The 20,571-nt window shown below is 48.2% G+C and overlaps 2 protein-coding genes across 2 annotated transcripts; both read right to left on the bottom strand.

Moving 5' to 3' along the window:
• Positions 1-290: 290 nt before the first annotated feature.
• Positions 291-3,628, bottom strand: LOC123068199 (dephospho-CoA kinase). The gene is made up of 4 exons (XM_044490686.1): positions 3,394-3,628; positions 3,076-3,183; positions 1,499-1,644; positions 291-912 (listed from the first exon to the last, which is right to left on the bottom strand). The coding sequence occupies exons 2-4, from the start codon at positions 3,181-3,183 to the stop codon at positions 474-476; spliced, it is 693 nt and encodes a 230-aa protein (XP_044346621.1). The 5' UTR covers positions 3,394-3,628; the 3' UTR covers positions 291-473.
• An 8,824-nt stretch (positions 3,629-12,452) lies between these two features.
• On the bottom strand, positions 12,453-14,257 carry LOC123068197 (UDP-glycosyltransferase 72B1). Its single transcript, XM_044490683.1, has one exon. It carries the CDS (start codon positions 14,162-14,164, stop codon positions 12,683-12,685), a length of 1,482 nt encoding a protein of 493 aa, XP_044346618.1. The 5' UTR covers positions 14,165-14,257; the 3' UTR covers positions 12,453-12,682.
• Between the last annotated feature and the right edge of the window lie 6,314 nt (positions 14,258-20,571).

The following is a 20,571-nucleotide window of genomic DNA, read 5'->3' as shown; positions in this document are numbered from 1 at the left end:
GATTGAATCAGAGGAATCATTTTTACTTGCAAACCTATGTGCTCCTAATTGCCTTGAAACAGAGGATCATCACCACCTATTCTGACTGTCAGTTTGCCCGAGCATGTTGGAATTTTCTATGCCCAGTTGCAGGGCTCAAGGCAAACAAAATCCAGATACATGGAGATAATTATTGCTGCTACATGGGGTATTTGGGACTGAATGATTCGAATTTCAAAGGAATTTCGTCAAAACTGTACAAATAATTCCTTCGATAAGAAATAAAATATGAATCCTATGAAAACTGCAGAGACAGCACAAGCAAGCAGTACAAATTTTATTTCACTCGAAATTCAGCACTTGTGGTATGATAACTCCAGACATAACAGAACAGTAATCGTGCTCGCCTAGTGCTCTGCACCGACACTTCGAAATTTTTAACCAATCAATCTTAGTTCAGTCCTAGTTGCCTTAACTTCCTAAGCATGAAAAGGTCACAGCAGATTCTTCTGAGCAAGTAGAACCCCTGCCGCCGTGCACACGACGATAGAGAGAAGGCCATCCCTGGACATCATGCTCTCCTTCCATGTCAAGGGACCAGACACCTGCTTCAGCACTTCCTGGAACTGCTCTTTCGTGTCGTCCAGCGAGCCGGAGTTGTCGATCACTATGTCGGCTTCGGATTTCTTCCAGTCCAGCGCAAGCTGTGCGTCGATCCTGCTCTGAGCCTGTTCCTGGCCGCACCCGTCTCTTGACATGAGCCTCTCGATCTGTGTTTTGGGATCCACCCATACGACAACCACGGGGTCCGTCCATCGGTCCATCTTTGTCTCAAACAGGAGCGGGATGTCGACAACGATAACCAGGCATCCCTTCACCCACAGTTTTAGTATCTCCCAGAATATACCGCATGAAATGTGTGGGGCCAGAAGACTGAAAGTAGACGCGATGGAGAAACCAGAGTGTCGTCAGGGATCAGGATCGAGCCAGAGAGTAGGCAAACAAGAATCCTTGATATTTCAGGGATCATATTAATGACAGAGTATAAGCATGCAATGAAATGTTATACCCACTTTGCAGTGGTTTTTTATTTTATAAATGACATAAAGAGCATTGTTAAAGGTAAACCTTGTTGCATTTCATCATCCATGTATGGAACACAACTATATATTTTGGCACACGGTTAACAAAGCAGAACATGATGAGATGTGAGACACAAATAGGTGGAACTATTTCCTTAAATAGGTAATTATGTAGTTATTGCCATGTACTCCCTCCGTCCCAAAATAAGTGTCTCAACTTTGTACTAGCTCTAGTACAAATTTGTACTAAGCTCAAGACACTTATTTTGGGACGGAGGGAGTATATAAACTGGATAAAAAATCTATTGGCCAAGGAAAGAAAAATGTAACTGCCGTGTAAATAAACTGATTAACTGAATAAAAAAATATGTTGGGCAAGCATAACAGAAAGAAAGAAAGAAAATCGAAGGTGATATTTATGCCAGTAGAAGTTATACCGGTTTAGAAGCTTGCGTTTTTCTGGGTCAGAGAAAACAATCTGACCCAATTGAGCTCTGTCAATTTCTCCATTTTCCAACAGAATGCCATTTCCAAAAGCTTTTACAATCTTCTTCCAACCTCCAGTACCTTTCTGCACTACATTCTGTAAATGTGTGTATCCGTAATCAGCATAAGGCTCATAACAAAAAGCTTAAAACATGAAGTTATTTTTCACAGCATCTGGGAAGATCTCATAACAAATAATAAGCCTGAAATAGTAATAAGCATGCAGTCTGAAGCTCAAGTACTAAACCATGAAAGCAAAGTGATCTGTATGCCCAACTGGTCTTAAGGCCCAAAGTACAACATATGTAATATTGCGTCATACCAGTCATTGTGCTGATGTGGTTCCATTTATTTTTGATCCAGGGATATCCCAGCAATGGTAACTGGTAAGATATTGATGAGAAGTTGAAAACAGATTCAGAGTTCCAGTTAGACAGAGGATGGACACTTTTGGCCTCAACTAACTCCAATCTACTCCCATGGGGCTGATTGAGCATGGGATTGGGAATTAAAGGCCTTAACTTCCACTATTCTACCTAATGTATTGCCAAGCTTCTGCCAGGCGTTGCTAGCGTGCTGGCTTGTGGCTTCTTATCCGTCTGTATTTTCCTTTCCCTTCTTATCCTAGGCCCCTTAACCGCAACGGAGTTTCTCTGTCCATGGAAACAAAATGAGAACTATTCTCTAGAGGGCTGCCTTTTTAGCTACTCCCTCCGTTCCATATTACTCGTCGCTGATTTAGTACAACTTTGTACTAAATCAGCAACAAGTAAAATGGAATGGAGGGAGTACATCATACACATGCTACATACACGAAGGCTATATAGTTTGTCATATTTCATTTATTTTTAAGAGCTATAATGAGTGGCAGCAGGTAATTTAGTGAATCAAAGAATACATTATGGTTCGCCATCCTATGATCCTCACCGGCTGACAAAGCAGGGGATATGACTAAATTGGCCATGACCATCACATTCTCTTAACTACCGGTTCCATTCCTTGTTACTGGGAGTAGTATCAGGGATGAATAAAAACCCAAGGTAAGACCCAATACATGTCTTTGCCCTCCACAAAGTTAAAATAAATACGCCGTGTTAGCCATCAGTTCCCAAGGAGACGGGAAAGGGAACTAACATCGACGCGACAAAACGGAAGCAATTCTCTACTGAGCACAATCGGTAAGTTAACTGAAACAACCGTGCATTTTGTTTTTTAGCTTGAAAAAATTCTTCTCTTTTCATCATGGAAAATTGCACCTATCCCCGTCCACAAATAGCTGATGTGGGCACAACATATCCGCATGCTATATATCGAACTCGTTACAAAATTAAAATTGTGGTACTCTGTTCTGGTATAGCACTACCATTGCTGTGACTGAATTCAAGTAAAACAGCAACAATGCTCGCAAATATCGGTACCTCCGTAGACAGATCATCAAAACAGAGGCTTGCACAGTACAGTACAATCTAACAAGCAATGTACTATAATTCGGCACGGCGATGTTGGATGCTGGAGCCTGGACGCTTACCCGAGCCACGACGTCGGCGTCGACCACCGGGACGCCGGCGGACTTGAAGAGGCCGGAGACGGTGCTCTTCCCTGAGGCGATCCCGCCCGTCAGCCCGACCAGCCGCATCTGCAATCCAGGTCCACCGGAAACGGGTTCACATCGGGGACAGGCAGAACAGGAAAATAAAAACTAAATCCGATCGCAGGCCGCCGGAGAAGGGTCGAGCGGGGTTGCTCCGGCGTGGCGCCGCGGCAGGGCAGGGTGAGCGGAGGGCGGCGAATCCAGAGGGGGAAAGTCCGCCGCTTGGGACGGCGCTGCGTTTCTTGGGGGGATTACCTTGAGATCTCGAGGCCGAGTGGAGGATTGCGTCGGCGCGTGGTACGGACGCAGAGGGACCTCGCCGCGCCGCCGCTACCGGAGTCGTGCCGATGCCGGGTCGCGGAGTCGGCCGCCGGACGCCGCCTCCGTCGCGGGTGAGTCGCGAGAGAGAGTCAAAGAGAGGACAGGATTTCAACGACCGTATTTACCGGTAGTTGTTTTCTAAACCTAAAAACATTATTCAAAAGAGAAAGATATAAAAAGAGTTTTGCTTGAATACATCCCCTAGAGATTAGGCGTCGTCTCTTCCCGGCGACTCGGGGGTGCTAGGGTTTCGCAGTGACGTCGCCCCCTTCCAATTGGTCGGCGTCGTCAACTTTTCATAGACTTTGGAGTAAAAAAAGTGTGAATTGGCACATCGCGAATGTAGACGGCGGGTGGAGCCTCTAGGCGACGCGGTCCATTTGGGAGGGCACACATCTACTAAGCTAAATTGTTATCATGAGCTTACGAGCTCGAATTTTCAGGCTCGCAATCTAGCGAAGTATGCCGTAAACTTAAGAGGTGGACGCCATGTTTGGTTAGGCCAACCTGATGATCTTGTGTTCCTCCCTATAAATAGTGTGATGATCGTAATAAAGCTTTGCGAGATTGTCCAAAAAAAGATATACATGAGTAAATTGGTGTCATGATCATGGACGGCAAGCTCAAAGAGCGGTGCCAGATTTTGGTATGAAGAGGGGGGGGGGGATGAAGTTTGGAATTTGGTCCCCTTAATGTGAATATTTCGGTTCAATAAGGACTAAATTAGAAGTGTAAGATTAAGTTCTAGTGAGATTTGTTTAGATAACCCTCGTGAATCCCGTCCAAACAACAGCAATGGCAAGCACACAAAGAAAATCACATGCTTGAGCTATTATGAAGCCAAGGAGGGCCACAACCCCTCCCCCCAACCTTGGAAAAAGATATGAAGGGAAAAAAAAGTCAAGTGTTTAAATAGATTTTTCATCTACCGCACACTGCCTCTCCCGGTATTTGTCACGCCTCCCTTCCCGCATTTTCTTCCTATCACCACTGGCCTATATAAGAGCACCTCCACCCTCTCCTTTCTACCCACAAGTAATCCCCAAATCCACATTCACTCGTCGGCGATGTCGCGCATAACCCCTAGCCTCACCTTCATCTCCATGGCAGGAGCGCGACCCATGGCTCCAAGGCGCTCGCCTTCTCCTCGCTCTAGTGCTGGCCTGCCCGACACCACTAAGAGGCCCATCCCATTGGACGCTGAGCTCGAAGCAACCATGCGCGAGAGCACGAGAGACAACAAGGTGATCAAAAATGTTGTGCCCACCTGGCTGGAGCTCCTCAAGGGCGAGGCATAGAGGCTGGGGACGCGCATCTAGGACCTGCGTCGCACCGTCGTCGGTAAGGAGCACGAGTCGATTGGCTCGGACCATTGCGTAGGTCGGGCAGGTGCGGAGTAGGTCAAGCATGACACGGCTTGGACATAAGAGGGGGAGGGGATCTCTATGTCGGCTTCCTAGGGACGCTCATGCTCAGTTCTTAACAATGAGTGTTTTTCTTGGCAAAAGAGCGGAGTTGCGCCGTGCGTTCTTATTGCCCAGCTGACATCCACATGTTGTTCGTTGGGACTATTTTGTATCGCCGATGAACATGGAAGGCAAGTTTTTGAACCCATGCGGCATGGGTTTTAAGTTCTTATATCAAATTGAACCCATCTTCTGGGGCACAATTAGTTCTTCCTGTTTAGCGAATCCCATTTAACCGAACCGATGGAACTCCAACATCACCGGCTTGCAGCAACGGGGCTATTTAGAAGTATTGGAGGGCTAAACAACCCCCCCCCCCCCTATTGGTCCAAGTCTTTTTTGGGAGCTCCTATTTGATGCGTTTTGCGTCAAATAGGCTCGTCACGCACACGCACAGCTTCGACTGGGCCGGCACATTGGCGAGCGTGTAGCGAGCACGCCAGTTCACACTATGTTGATATGGTGCGAATTGTGATGAAAAAAATCATCAGAAAAGGGTGACCCGGAAGGGATCGAACAATTGACAACTAGCTAGTGAATTGGTGTTACTAACCAGTTGAATTGACGAGTGTAAGCGACAAACAAAAAGCGTGAATATTTAAGAATTAACTACAACGTCAGATCCAAATACTTTCTGCAGAATTTTGAATATTTGTTAGAAATTGTGAACAATTTTGTAAAAAGGCAAATAGTGACAGACAAATTTGAAATTTTCTGACAACGCGAACAAACTTCCGAACAAGGTTACTGCAGCTATAATTTTTAACAATTCTGAATCTTTTTTATAAACGCGGACATTTTTTGAAAAAACACGAAGATTTCTACAAAAATACGAACAAATTTGAAACAAGGAACATTTCTAGAAAACAAACCAAAATTGTTCTCTTTCTAAATATATGAAATCATGAACAATTCTTAAAAAATAAAAATAAATTAAATTTACAAATTTGAAATTCCGAACAGTTTTCTTTAGTGCCGCAAATTTTGAAAAAAGTGCGAACATTTGTAGAAACATCGAACAATTGAATAATTTTGAAACATTTATCGAAATTTTCGAACAAATATTAAAGATTTGAACATTTCTTTAAAAAGGTGAGATTTTTTAAAATTCCAAACATTTTATAAAATGCAAAAATATTTTTTATTCCGAACACTTTCTAAAAAAGCATTATTTGAAGCTCTGAAATTATTTTGAATATTTGAACTTTATTGCAAATTGTGTATTTATGAAAATAAGTAAATAAAAATAAACATAGAAAGAGGAAAGAAAATGGAAAAAGAGAACGTCAAATGGGCCACGCATGAAATTGGCCGAACAATCCTAGAAAGCGAAATGGGCCACGCATGAAATTGAGGCCGAGTTGTAAAGAGCGCCCAACGAAAAATTGAAGCCGAGTTGAAAAGAGAAATATCCAAACGGAAAATCAGAAAGAAAAACTCCACAAAAAATATATCAGGGCCAGGTTTCGATCCTGGGACCTGTGGGTTATGGGCCCACCACGCTTCCGCTGCGCCACTCTGATTGGGCTGTCAATTCTGCGATTGTTTACATAAATTATCAGCGGTGTGGAGTGTACAAGGTTGCATCGCGCAACTGACACTGGTAACGCATGTCTGCTGAGACACTGGTGATGCATTGCCTCGATGCCACGATGAGCGCCCACGCACGAATTCTATATCTTATAAGGTGTACTAAGCAGGACACACACACAAAACATGCTGGCTCAACAACAACAAAATGCCACATTTTCATGTATGTATTTGTTATTTTGTTTTTTGTCCACGGCACGTATGAAAGTATATTGTTACAAAACTTTTTGTGGACGTGTTATATACTTCCTCTGTTCCTAAATATAAGTCTTTATAGAGATTTTTCTATCAACCACAAACGGATGTATGTAGATACATTTTAAGTGTAGATTCATTCATTTTGCTCCATATATAGTCTACCTAGTGAAAGCTCTACAAAGACTTATATTTAGGAATGGAGGGGGTATGTATTTGTGTATGTATAATTATTATTTTTGCAATTTGGAAATATATGTTTTTTTAAGTCCTCCGCTACCCACGACAATTGAAGGGCCTGACAAGGTTAATTCTTTTTTTTAAGCTCTGGACAGTAGGGAAACCCCCCACTGACTTTGTACAATCTCCATCCGAAAAGGTTTGTCTCTCAAATGCATGTATCTAGCACTAACTTGATGAATGACGAGTTAGTGCTAGATACATCCATTTGAGGGACAAGGTTTTTCGGACGGAGGGAGTATTAACAAAAGTCAAGTGTTACAGTCAGGAATATTTACAACGTGGTCTTAAACAGTGGCGAATCTAGCACGAAATTGAAGGGTAGGCTCAAACATCAAGTTTCCAAGTCTAGTTAGCAAATACTCCCTCCATTCCTAAATATAAGGTGTATTAGTTTTTTAAAAAGTCAACTATTGTCTATGTTTGACCAACTTTACAGTAAAATATATAAAGATTTGTAATACTAAATATATAAAATCTAAAAATATAGTTCATGATGAATCTAGTGATAATGATTTGGTATTCTAGATATTGATATTTTTGTCTATAAACTTGGTCAAACTTAGAGAAGTTTGACTTTTTGGAAAAATAATACACCTTATATTGAAGAACGGAGGGAGTACATTGCAATTTACATGTTAAACACCTAAGTAAAATTGTCAAGAAGTATGTTTAGCTGAAATGGGATATTTGGAGGGTAGGCTTCAGCCTGTTGAAGCCCCCCTAGTGGAATCGCCACTGGTGTTAAACAGAGGCAACCAAGGTAAGTAATTAAGTAGTACTAGCTAGCTATCATCTCTTTAATTCTTGTTTCAATATCATTAATTAATTATTATGCTTGATTAATCATTATCTGATTCAATTCCATTCTCGTAAAGGCCCTGAGGCAGGCGAAAGGGAATAATCTGTGTGCAAACTACGTTTGCGAGAACATTCGCATGATGACGTGCGAAAGGAGCAGATCTGATAGACAGGACTGGGTACGTTTTTGTCAGAACACTATTCACACCATTATCGATATCTAGTCACACAACTAACACACATGCATATTGATCTCCTTAACAGTTCAGATCGGTGCGGGATAAGCTCCTACCATCGGACCGCATACAAGCACTTCAAGAGAAAATAGCCGGATTTTTGCTCGACCAGGTCGTAAATCCGAAAGGAAAATACTATTACCCGCTACCGCCCCCATGAACCACTTGTCGTCGTGCTCCGAAGGCACCAAGGCAACATGCAGTAGAAATTGTATAGGTATATACATGTGTATATGTGTGAATAGTTAATGGTGTTGGCTGTGTATATGCGGTTCTACGTATGAGAAAATATATTTAATATATATATATGCATAACGTGTACAATTTGTAGTATTGTGAAATACCAGCAAACAAAAAAGAATTAAATGGAAAATAAAACCAAATTGAAAACACAAAATTAAAGCAAAAATTAAAAAAAAATCCAAACATTTAGTACCGGTTGATGTTACCAACCGGTACTAATGTCCTACACGCACACGGGCCTGGCTCGTGCCACGTGTTTGCACTTTAGCGCCGGTTCGTAACGAACCGGTACTAAAGGGGGGGGGGGGGCTTTAGTCCCCACTCTTTAGTGCCGGTTCGCCAACCGGCACTAAAGGCCGTCTCGAACCGGCACTAAAGCTCATTCCTCGTTCTGTACACTGAAAGATGGGACAACGGATTATAGAGCACGCGCATGCGATGCGTGTTGGTGCTCCCGACTCGCCACCGGGTGCCTTGCTGAGGCCATTGGATTACATGGTATGAGGACAGTGTTCGTTCGAAAGATGGCTTTGGGTTTTTTTTTTGAGCATCAGTACAAACACAAGCGCTCATATACACACGCATACACTCATCCCTATGAACACACACACGCACACCCTACCCCTATGAGCACCTCCGAGAGACTGAGCCGACATATCATCTTGAGATTTACGAAGTCACCGTAGGCGCCTCGTCGTCGACGGGAACGTCTCCACGTGTTTATATTGTAAGCTTTTATTGAATAATATAATAAAGATTGTTGCATGCATCACTCTAAGCGGAGCCCGACGGTTATCCTCCTTTTTTAGAAAAAGTCCTCCACTAACCTTGTCGTCCATTTGCACATTTTGTGCTTAGCAACGACTTGTATCGACCGATACAAAATGAAGGATGGGTTGAACCGTTCAATCCATCCATCGCAGGGGTGCATTTCGTTCGTTTGGCTCTGCATGGATAGAAATTACCCTCAAATGCGTGGACGCAAACGCATTTTATGTTTGTCTGTTGTCTGTGTGGACCGACATCATGGCCATATCTAGGGCCGGCTCCAATCTAACATCGACATGTTGGCCGAGGAAAACGACGACCAGTAGATCTAGATTTTTATAATTAATGTAATGCGAACCTGGACTTTTGGCGCAATTACCTATAATTTTTAATTGAAAATTTGGTTAAAATGTAATTCAAATGGCGCGTTGGGCACACATTTGGGCCGATTGACATGGACGGGCTTTTGATGTCTGCCAAACAACTTAAACGGATAAAAAAACAAACACATTCATGTCCGTTTGGGTTAGCCCGTTGAGTTTGCCTAAGTCATTTGCCTAAGTCAGGGCCCGCTGCCATTGCCAACCATGTAGACACCGCCATGACTGGAGCATTACAAGGCTTCATACTACTACGCTTCCAGGCAGTGGAGGCAGAGAAGGAGACGGCCAAGACTGCGGAGGAGGCAGAGGCGGTGACAGCATGGCACAAAATCCAATTTTTTGCATGGTCTACCCGACGATATAATTTTGTGATCGGGCATGTAAAAATTATGCATACTTACCCCTTTTTGGTTGTGATCGGTTGATGTGATCCAGTGCTGGTATGGTCCGACGTGTGCCATGTGATTGGACGAATTTGAATTTGAAATTGACCATCCAAACGGACATTTAGGGGATAGCGTTGGATGGTCGGCTCCCGTATCCGTGTCCATAGACTGGTCTCCTTGTCGGTGGACAGATGCGGTGTCCGGTTTGGGAGTTGGTGTTGGAGGTGCCCTAAAACCCTGGAAGGAGACGTGCCGCATTGACCAGTGAAACATGCAAGGCTACATGGGGCTTAGTAGAGTTATATTGTGAACTAAAAAAAGATTTGAATTCAAAATTTGTTTGAATATTTCAGATGGTAAAAACATTGAGATTTTTTGAAAGCCGCTCTCCAACGCCTACTGAAAGAAAACGTCTGTAAACCCATATATTACTTGTCTTGTACTCCAAACCTTTATCATTCATGTACGTACTATATAATGGTCAAATCAATACAACACAATATAACAGATCAGGAATATTCTAGCCATACAGTGGTTATTTTCTAAAAAATCAAGTCGAATGACATAAAAAATGTAGAGCTAGAATGTAATTATGCCGCAAAGTCTTGTAAATGCATGAATAGTACCAAAATTTCCTATTTCTACTGGCATATAGAATTTTCGTCCATCTAATCTCTAATACTAAAAAATAGGTGGTAAATTCACCTCACCTAATCCTCGGGTTTTTCCTGCCCACATTCTTATCCCTGTTTGGTTACCGTAGATTTTTTAAAATATCAATCGATGTCACACAAAACAAAAATCAATGTATATAGAGTAACTTGAAATAATCTGAAAAAAAGGGTACTTTCCTTTCCTTCTCCTACTCGTTTCCTTATAACGGAAGAAACCAACATCCAATTTCTGAAAACATGCGTAGTGCGGTGAAAGGAGTATCACCTTAATTTAGGAAAAGAATCATTCATGTGGAATCCTCTTAAAATCTCTCATTTCCTCTTCATCATCTTAACATTCTGCCACACGTTTCTACCGGACGACAGCGATGTGGAGCGGGCAATAAAAAGACAATCGCGATATCTCCACCCACAAGCTTGAAATTGATATTGCATCATCCAAATATGATTGCCTCCCTGTTACTCCATTCGTCCCATCATCCAAATTGACATTCGGCTCTCGGCCTCCATGAAGGCCTTTTTTTTAAATAAAAAAAATCAAAATTCAAAACTTTTCGGTTTCAAAAAAAAACTGAAAGAAATTGCGCAAGTAAACAAGAATGTTATGTGTATGTGTGTAAAATTTTAGGATGAAAAACTTTAAAATGCGACATGTACAAAAGAGACAAACTGATGTTCTGGGAGGATGAATAGTATCATGTGTTAAAAATCTCAGATTTATCTTTTTTGCACAACCCTCGCTTCAACTTATGTTGCCCTCAAAATTTACACACATGTGTGTCATGCCTTCGTGTATATCTGTGTTTTTTCTTTTCAGAACTCTTTGAAACATAGAAAATAGAGAATTTGAAGAAATTCAAAATTTTCAAAACCGAGCTCATAAGAAAGTAAGGTGAATATTGAGGCGAGCACTTTTTTGAGTCGTGCACGCATGGAGTCTCCTTCCATTCGTCCGAGGACACACGCGCGCGCATTCACGAGCAAGCACACCCACATGGTCACTAGACGCTGCAGAGATACGTTGGCCGTTTCCTTGGCAGCCTCTTGCGGCTGGCCGTTTCGTCCAAAAACCTCCTGCCGCCGCCGCTGACGGCGAGGTAGCACCAGCACGGGTCTACGGAAACCTTCTAGAGAATATTTTTCTCTATATATGTGTGGGACCCGTTCTGCCTAACAGTAATTATAGGACCCATCTAACAAGCCGTACACCTAGTCTGTCGTGCCCGCCACCTGTCCATTTACGCACGCACCACCTCGTCAGCGCCGCCCTCATGACCACCGCCAAAGTAGCCCGCCACCACGACCACCGCAGACCTCCCCGCTCCCGCCGACCACCTCTAACGACGCGCTCAACCGCTGCCACTCTGAATCCGACCTAGGCCGGCCAGATCCGGCCGCCACGCGCCTTCCGCCGCCCCTCTGCCGCGTCCCATCGCCCGCGCCGGAGCAAGGGAGCAACACCGAGGGCGGATGCACACCCGGAGCAGCCTCCACGACGCCAGTCGCCGCCGAAACGCTCCCGAGCGGCCGGGATCCGCGCCACCCTTCCCGAATCCTGCCCGGGCTTTGCCGGCGGGCTCCTCAGGCGGCGGCGAAACAAGGGGAGGGGGAGGGGGGAGAGGTGGCGGCGCTGGTGGGGGCTCCCTCGTGTCGCCAGAGCAGAGGCGACGCAGGGGTCGAACTCAGTGTTTTTGCAAAGTTGATGGATCGATTGATCCAGGCTATCTAGCTAGCTATGGCCGACAGTTTCAAGAAACCTCTGCTGCTGGGCGGATTGACATATGACGCTGTCGGATGGCGACGCAGCACCAACACGGGCTACGGAATCCTTCTAGAGAGCTTCTCTGGTGTCACGGGTGACGAGGGATTTTGTATGTTTTCTTTTACTTTTTCCGTCCTAAAATTCTTGTTTTAAATTTGTCTAGATACAGATGTATCTAATACTAGAATGTGATTTCATACATTCGTATTTGGACAAATCTAAAATAAAAATTTAGGACGGAGGGAGTACTAAAGAATAAGAAACATAATTCCATTTATATGTCAAAAAAATGTGCATCCCTTCAATTACAAATCTACAATACTAAGAATATCTTTCTCTACATGCGTGGGACCCGTTCTGCCTAACAACAATTGTATGACCCATACAATGATGATGGTGACGAATACATGAAACGAAACTAACAAACCGTACAAGCATATTGAAGGAGCCGGGTCCATTGCCAGGTGTGCCGCCGACACCTACTCGTCCCCGCCACCTGTCCACTTGCGCACCACCTCGTCCAGCGCCGTCGTGGCGGCGCCCCCCTCGCAGAGGCCCGCCGCCGCCGCCTTCCGCAGCTCCGCCACCTTGGCCCGCACCTCAGCGCCCTTGCCCTGCCCTGCCATCACCTCCCTCACCGCCGCGGCGATCTCCTCCCTCCTCTTCGTGTCCGGCACCCGTACCGCGGCGCCGACCCCCTCGCTCAGCACCACCGCGTTCTGCCGCTGCTCGGCGAAGAGGGGCCACGCGACCATCGGCACGCCGTGCGCCAGGCTCTCCAGCACCGAGTTCCACCCGCAGTGCACTAGGAAGCCCCCCGTGGCCTCGTGGGCCAGCACCTTTATCTGCGGGGCCCACGACGGCACGAGGAGGCCTACCTCCTTGGTGCGCTCGACGAACCCCTGTGGGAGGTAGGGCAGCGGGTCCCTCTTGCTCTCCGCGTCGTAGTAGTTGGCGTTCACGGCGCCCTCGTCGCTCGGGCTCCGCACCACCCATAGGAAGCGTTGTCCGCTCTGCTCCAGCCCCAGCGCCAGCTCCCGCATCTGCTCCGCCGGAAGCGAGCCGCCGGAGCCGAAGGAGACGAAGATGACCGACTTCGGCGGCTGCCGGTCGAGCCAGTCAAGGCACGCCGCGCGCGGCTCTTTTTTGTCATCCGTGGCGTCGGCGGCGTCGGTCTTTATGAGCGGGCCGATGGTGTACACCGGAGGGCGGCCGGGTTGTGGTGTACGGAGATTCCGCGCGGCGTCCGGCTCGACGGCGTCGAAGGAGTTGACGAGGATGGCCTCGGCGTCGCGGTAGCGCCGGCCGTGGTGCACCATCCAGCGGTAGCAGGGGTTGGACTTGTCCTGGAGCGGCGAGAGGATGTCGGGCCCCGGTATGGGCACGCAGCCGGGCAGCCTGACGGGCTCCGCGAGGTCTCGGAACTCGCCGGGGATTGAGGCGTCCAGCTCCGGGAGGTGGAGGATGAGGGTGAGCACGTGGAGGTTGGTCGGGAAGAAGAGGCACCGCCTCGCCACGCCGGCGGCCACCGCGGCGTCGAAGGAGTCGGCCCCGAAGAGGTCGGCGACGAACGCCACCAGCCTTGTCGTGTCCTTTAGCCCTGAGAGGATATTGGTGAGCGCGGGCACTATGCGGACGCACTCCTCGGACATGAGCGTCTCGATGGCGGCGTCGGCGGGCAGGTCGGAGAGGTCGACGGGCGGGAGGGACAGGGAGGTTATGGCCGGTGGGAGGGAGGCGAGGAAGGCCCGCTGCGTGGCGGAGGCGGTGGAGGCGAAGGTGATGAGCGTGGCCGTGGCGCCGTGGCGCGCGGCGAGGCGCTTGGCCAGCTCCGCCAGCGGGATCAGGTGGCCCATCCCGGGCGTCACCAGCATGGCGACGTGCGGCGGGCGGCCAGCCTCCGCCCCCGCCCCCGCTTCGGCCGTGACGCCGCGGATCACGACGCCGTTCGCCTCCTCCATCTCCGTTTCTCTGGTGTGGTTGGAGTTGGACTCGTGTGTCGTCGGTGACGGTTTGGTTGGACTCGTGTGTGTGTGTTCTGGGGCGTGGGCGTGGGCGTGGGCGTGGTATATAGATAGAGCAGAGGAGGTGAGTGTCGTGTCGTGTCGTGTCGTGGCATCTGTTCTCCGTGGGTGGTGGGGATGCGCCATGAGTGGGGAGAATCGGCGGCAATAATGGAGTTATCATGGTGAGGTCATGAGGGTGTCATGATCACGTACGTGCACAATACTCTCGTAGGTAGGTTTTCAACGAGGAAGAAGAAAGGCAAACGAACAATCATCTTGTAGGAGGAAGAAGAAATCACATGAAAGCTATTTCACTTCGGTTAAATATATGTATCTTGTTTCTTGTATCTGAAGATGATGGCACACCAGACCAGCCCCTGGGGGTACTAGTAAGATTGTGAGGTTTGATGGGCACACACCAGCCCCTAGTACAAGTAGGATAACAAGACTTTGAGGTTTGATCGATCGATGGAATAATCCTAACCGCCCGCCCTTCCCTCCACCTCCCCCCTTCCCTCGCCGCCGGCCAAGGGGCTCGCCGGCGATGCTCGACTTGCTCTTGCATTCGTGGCGCATAAACCACGTCCTCCTGGCCTAACTAAAACCACCTAACAACACCGAAAAAAACAAAACCGATAAAAGGGTTGTCATGACAGCGAAAACGGCTGCCATGGCGGCGGTTTTCGGGTTTGCCTGGAAACGCTGCCATGGCAAACTATATTTGCATGTGTGCCAAGGCAGGGTCTAAATCCACAATTCTTCCCCTCAACCCTGCGGGAGGACCTTCACAATTCCTGGAAGCGAACACGACCAAACCGCTTTGTCGGGATCCCCCTTCTACTACGTTGATTTCGATGAAGTCCACGGCCATCATGCCCTTGTCAACACAGTCAGTCTCAGGGATGAGGTGATAGCGCAAGTCGATGTGTTTGTTGCGGTCATTGAGCACTAGATTGTTGCAGAGCGTGATGACAAATTTATTGTCGATGAAAAGCATCATTGAGACCCCCCCCCCCCCGCGTCGTCTTGCGCAGGCGACTCGGGGGCGATTAAGTTTTCCCCCCAAGCGCCACCACCCTCGACTGGCTCGCCTTGCCGCCGGCGCCGGCAGCCTCCGATCGGCCCGCGGCGGCGGCGGGACCCCTTCCACCTCCTCCTCCATCCATCCCCGCGTTGGTTCCCCTCCCTGCTCGCCCGCTTCGTCCTTGGCGGCACGTGGCTACGTGGTGATCGCCGCCGCTGGATCTCGTCCTGGTGGCCTTCCCGGGGGCTGGGGCCTTGCCTCCTGCCGCCGGCCGGCCTGGGGAGCAGGCATGGCCGTTGCTGGCTGCTTCCCCGTCTGGTGGGTCGCTTCCTCTGCTTGGAGCGGCCAGATCTGGATCATGGCGTTGGGGTGCTTGGAGGGGGTCAGTCAAGGATGGGGCCTCGGAGTGGTGCTCGTTGCGGTGGCTGGAGCGGCCGGCTTTGCGCGAGCTGCTCGTCTCTTCGGAGATGGGTGAGCGTGGCTCTCTGTATTTGGGGCGACGACCCTTCCGGCGATACTCCATTGGCTTGGCGGTAGGCGTGGTGCTAGTGGCCTGGCCATGCGGTTGGCGGGCTTCCGGTGGATGGGGCTTCAGCACGCAACCCTGGCGGCTGGCGGCGCTAGATCTGCATGTTGCCTTCTTCCCATGTTCAGTGTGCTCCCTACTGTCGGTGTCAAAACCGGCGAATCTCGGGTAGGGGGTCCCGAATTGTGCGTCTAAGGCTAATGGTAACAGGAGGCAGGGGACACGATGTTTTACCCAGGTCCGGGCCCTCTTGATGGAGGTAATACCCTACTTCCTGCTTGATTGATCTTGATGATATGAGTATTACAAGAGTTGATCTACCACGAGATCGTAGAGGCTAAATCCTAGAATCTACCCTATGATTATGATTGTTGTTGTCCTACAGATGAAACCCTCCGGTTTATATAGACACTGGAGGGGGCTAGGGTTGCACAGAGTCGGTTACAGAGAAGGAGACCTACATATCCGAATTGCCAAGCTTGCCTTCCACGCGAAGGAGAGTCCCATCCGGACACGGGACGAAGTCTTCAATCTTGTATCTTCATAGTCCAACAGTCCGGCCAAAGTATATAGTCCGTCTGTCCAAGGACCCCTTAATCCAGGACTCCTCAGTAGCCCCTGAACCAGACTTCAATGACGATGAGTCCGGCGCGCAGATTGTCTTCGACATTGCAAGGCGGGTTCCTTCTCCGAATACTCCATAGAAGATTTTGAACACGAGAATCGTGTCCGGCTCTGCAAAACAAATTCCATATACCACCGTAGAGAGTATAATATTCCAAGATCTGATCTGCTGATGGCTTTTTATGACATCACGCCGCGGTCCGGTCTTTTTCGAACCGTTTTTCACAACCTGCCACCGCACATATCGCGAGGCAGCTTTATCGGCACGTCTCGTCAAAGCAGAGATCGTGTCCCCTTATCACGGGATTCTCATCAATACGGGTGTGGTAACCCAACCGTGCCATCAATCGTGGCGCTTGGGAAATAAGCGATTTTAGTGGGCAAGTGGGGAGGCGCAGGATCTCTGCTGCCTTTATAAGGGGATAAGAACTCCCTTTTTCACCCGCACCCTCCTCTATTCATCCATTCCTTTTCGCTCGAACCCTAGTGCCCAAGCACTCCTCTTCTCCGCCCAAAAAGGCTTCCTGAAGATGTCCGGATTCGGAGCAGGAGACAAGTGGATGGCCTCACCGTCCGGGAGAAGGATATCAAAAAGCTTCGGGGGGGGGGGGGTATCTGGCCAAGAGAATTGGCCACCGTCTTCCGACAGTGGGACAGATCATCCCCACTCCGGAACCCCACGAGAGGGTGGTATTCCTCCCTCATTTTATCCGTGGGCTAGGGTTTCCCCTTCATCCGTTCATTCGTGGCATCATGTATTATTACGGGATTGACTTTCATGATCTATCCCCAAATTGCTTCCTCAACATCTCGACATTCATCATCGTGTGCGAGGCCTTTCTCTGCGTCCCGCCGCACTTCGGCTTATGGCTGAAGGTTTTTAATGTGAAGCCCAAGGTAGTGAGTGGCGAGCATGCCGAATGCAGAGGTGCCATGGTGAGCAAGATGCCCAATGTTACATGGCCAACAAGTACTTTCAATGATTCCGTCAAGGAGTGGCAGCAGCAGTGGTTTTACATCACCGAGCCGCGTGGCAAGGAATGGGCCGCCGTTCCAGAGTTCAGATCCGGTGCCCCCTGCGGCTTACGTCCTGGCACAAGAAGGGCCTGAACTGGGCTTCGTCCGACGAGCTATCAGAGCTCCAGACGCGCGTCCAAGACATGGAAGACAAGAGCATCAAGCTCGTCAATGTAGTCCAGGTGATGTTGGTTCGCGGGATTCTACCATGTCAACACCGGGTTTGCAATCTATGGGAGTTCGACCCGGCCAAGCACCAGACCCTGCTAGAGCTCTTTGGCTCTACGCACAAGGACATCTGGAAGGTGCTTTTTAAGTCCGGCAAGCCATGGCCGGACTCCACCAAGGACCGCGGGTACCAACTGTCCCGCCCTGCAAGTTCGGTAAGTAACTGTATGTTTGACAATTCATGTGTTTTATCTGCACATCCTCAGGAAAATACTTAACGTATTTCCCATCAATTTCCTAGGGCTGGGTGAAGAAGGCGGGGCAGATCTACTGTCCGGCCCCGCTGCCAGAAGAACCGGCTGGCCCACTTCTGATGAAGATGCTGGTCCCGGCGCCTTATAAGGCGCCGAAGAAGAAGGCCAAAAAGGAGGCCAAGAAGACCAGTGGCGGCCTCCATCGCCGTGGAGCCTCGGACACAAAATTCGAAGACTCCAATGCCCATTCTTCCTCCGGAGAGGACGGGGAGGAGGAGGAAGACGAATCCCCTGCCGGAAAAAAAAGAGAAAAGGACGGCCTCCACATCCTTGGAGGCCGATTCGTCTAAGAGGGGAAAAACTCCTCTTCAAGAGGAGTCCACCGCCGCCGCCGATAGCAGCCCGGAGTGGGATCCCAGGGCCTTGCCCCTGGTGAACTCGTGAGTATAAAATCCGAACACGCTCATGTGTCCAGACTTTGAAGGAAATATGCCCTAGAGGCAATAATAAAGTTATTATTTATTTCCTTATATCATGATAAATGTTTATTATTCATGCTAGAATTGTATTAACCGGAAACATATTACATGTGTGAATACATAGACAAACATAGTGTCACTAGTATGCCTCTACTTGACTAGCTTGTTTATCAAAGATGGTTATGTTTCCTAGCCATGGACAAAAGAGTTGTCATTTGATTAACGGGATCACATCATTAGGACAATGATGTGATTGACATGACCCATTCCGTTAGCCTAGCACTTGATCGTTTAGTATGTTGCTATTGCTTTCTTCATGACTTATACATGTTCCTGTAACTATGAGATTATGCAACTCCCGTTTACCGGAGGAACACTTTGGGTGCTACCAAACATCACAACGTAACTGGGTGATTATAAAGGAGTACTACAGGTGTCTCCAAAGGTACATGTTGGGTTGGCGTATTTCGAGATTAGGTTTTGTCACTCCGATTGTCGGAGAGGTATCTCTGGGCCCTCTCGGTAATGCACATCACTATAAGCCTTGCAAGCAATGTAGCTAATGAGTTAGTTACATAATGATGCATTACGTAACGAGTAAAGAGACTTGCCGGTAACGAGATTGAACTAGGTATTGGATATCGACGATCGAATCTCGGGCAAGTAACATACCGATGACAAAGGGAACAACGTATGTTGTTATGCGGTTTGACCGATAAAGATCTTTGTAGAATATGTAGGAGCCAATATGGGCATCCAGGTTCCGCTATTGGTTATTGACCGAGAATAGTTCTAGGTCATGTCTACATAGTTCTCGAACCCGTAGGGTCCGCACGCTTAAGGTTTCGATGACAGTTATATTATGAGTTTATGAGTTTTGATGTACCGAAGGAGTCCGGAGTCCCGGATGAGATCGGCGACATGACGAGGAGTCTCAAAATGGTCGAGACGTAAAGATCGATATATTGGACGATTATATTCGGAGTTCGGAAAGGTTCCGAGTGATTCGGGTATTTTTCGGAGTACCAGAGAGTTACGGGAATTCGCCGGGGAGTATATGGGCCTTATTGGGCTTTAGGGGAAAGAGATAGGAGAGGTTGGGCGCCCCCCCAAGGCCTAGTCCGAATTGGACTAGGGGGAGGGGCTGCGCCCCCTCCTTCCTTCTCTTCTCTTCCCCCTTTCCTTGACTCCTACTCCTACTACTTGGAAGGGGGGGAATCCTACTCCCGGTGGGAGTAGGACTCCTCCTTGGTGCGCCTCCTCCTAGGCCGGCCACCCCCTCCCTTGCTCCTTTATATACGGGGGTAGGGGGGCACCCCATGACACACAAGTTGATCTACGGATCGTTCCTTAGCCGTGTGCGGTGCCCCCCTCCATCATATTCCACCTCGGTCATATCGTCGCGGAGTTTAGGCGAAGCCCTGCGCCGGTAGAGCATCATCATCGTCACCACGCCGTCGTGCTGACGGAACTCATCCCCGAAGCTTTGCTGGATCGGAGCCCAGGGATCATCATCGAGCTGAACATGTGCTGAATTCGGAGGTGCCGTACGTTTGGCACTTGGATCAGTCAGATCGTGAAGATGTACGACTACATCAACCGCGTTGTCATAGCTTCCGCTTACGGTCTACGAGGGTACATGGACAACACTCTCCCCTCTCGTTGCTATGCCATCACCATGATCTTGCGTGTACGTAGGATTTTTTTTGAAATTACTACGTTCCCCAACAGTGGTATCAGAGCCTAGGTTTTATGTGTTGATGTTATATGCACGAGTAGAACACAAGTGAGTTGTGGGCGATACAAGTCATACTGCTTACCAGCATGTCATACTTTGGTTCGGCGGTATTGTGAGATGAAGCGGCCCGGACCGACATTACGCGTACGCTTATGCGAGATTGATTTCACCGTTACGAGCACTCGTGCTTAAAGGTGGCTGGCAGGTGTCTGCCTCTCTCACTTTAGCTGAATCGAGTGTGGCTACGCCCGGTCCTTGCGAAGGTTAAAACAATACCAACTTGACGAACTATGTTGTGATTTTTATGCGTAGGTAAGAACGGTTCTTGCTAAAGCCCGTAGCAGCCACGTAAAATTTGCAACAACAAAGTAGAGGACGTCTAACTTGTTTTTGCAGGGCATGTTGTGATGTGATATGGTCAAGACGTGATGCTATATTATATTGTATGAGATGATCATGTTTTGTAACCGAAGTTATCGGCAACTAGCAGGAGCCATATGGTTGTCGCTTTATTGTATGAAATGCAAACGCC

This window comes from Triticum aestivum, chromosome 3B (genome assembly GCF_018294505.1).
Source record: "Triticum aestivum cultivar Chinese Spring chromosome 3B, IWGSC CS RefSeq v2.1, whole genome shotgun sequence".
Classification (NCBI taxonomy): domain Eukaryota; kingdom Viridiplantae; phylum Streptophyta; class Magnoliopsida; order Poales; family Poaceae; genus Triticum; species Triticum aestivum.
This window is presented reverse-complemented; position numbering and strand designations above follow the sequence as displayed.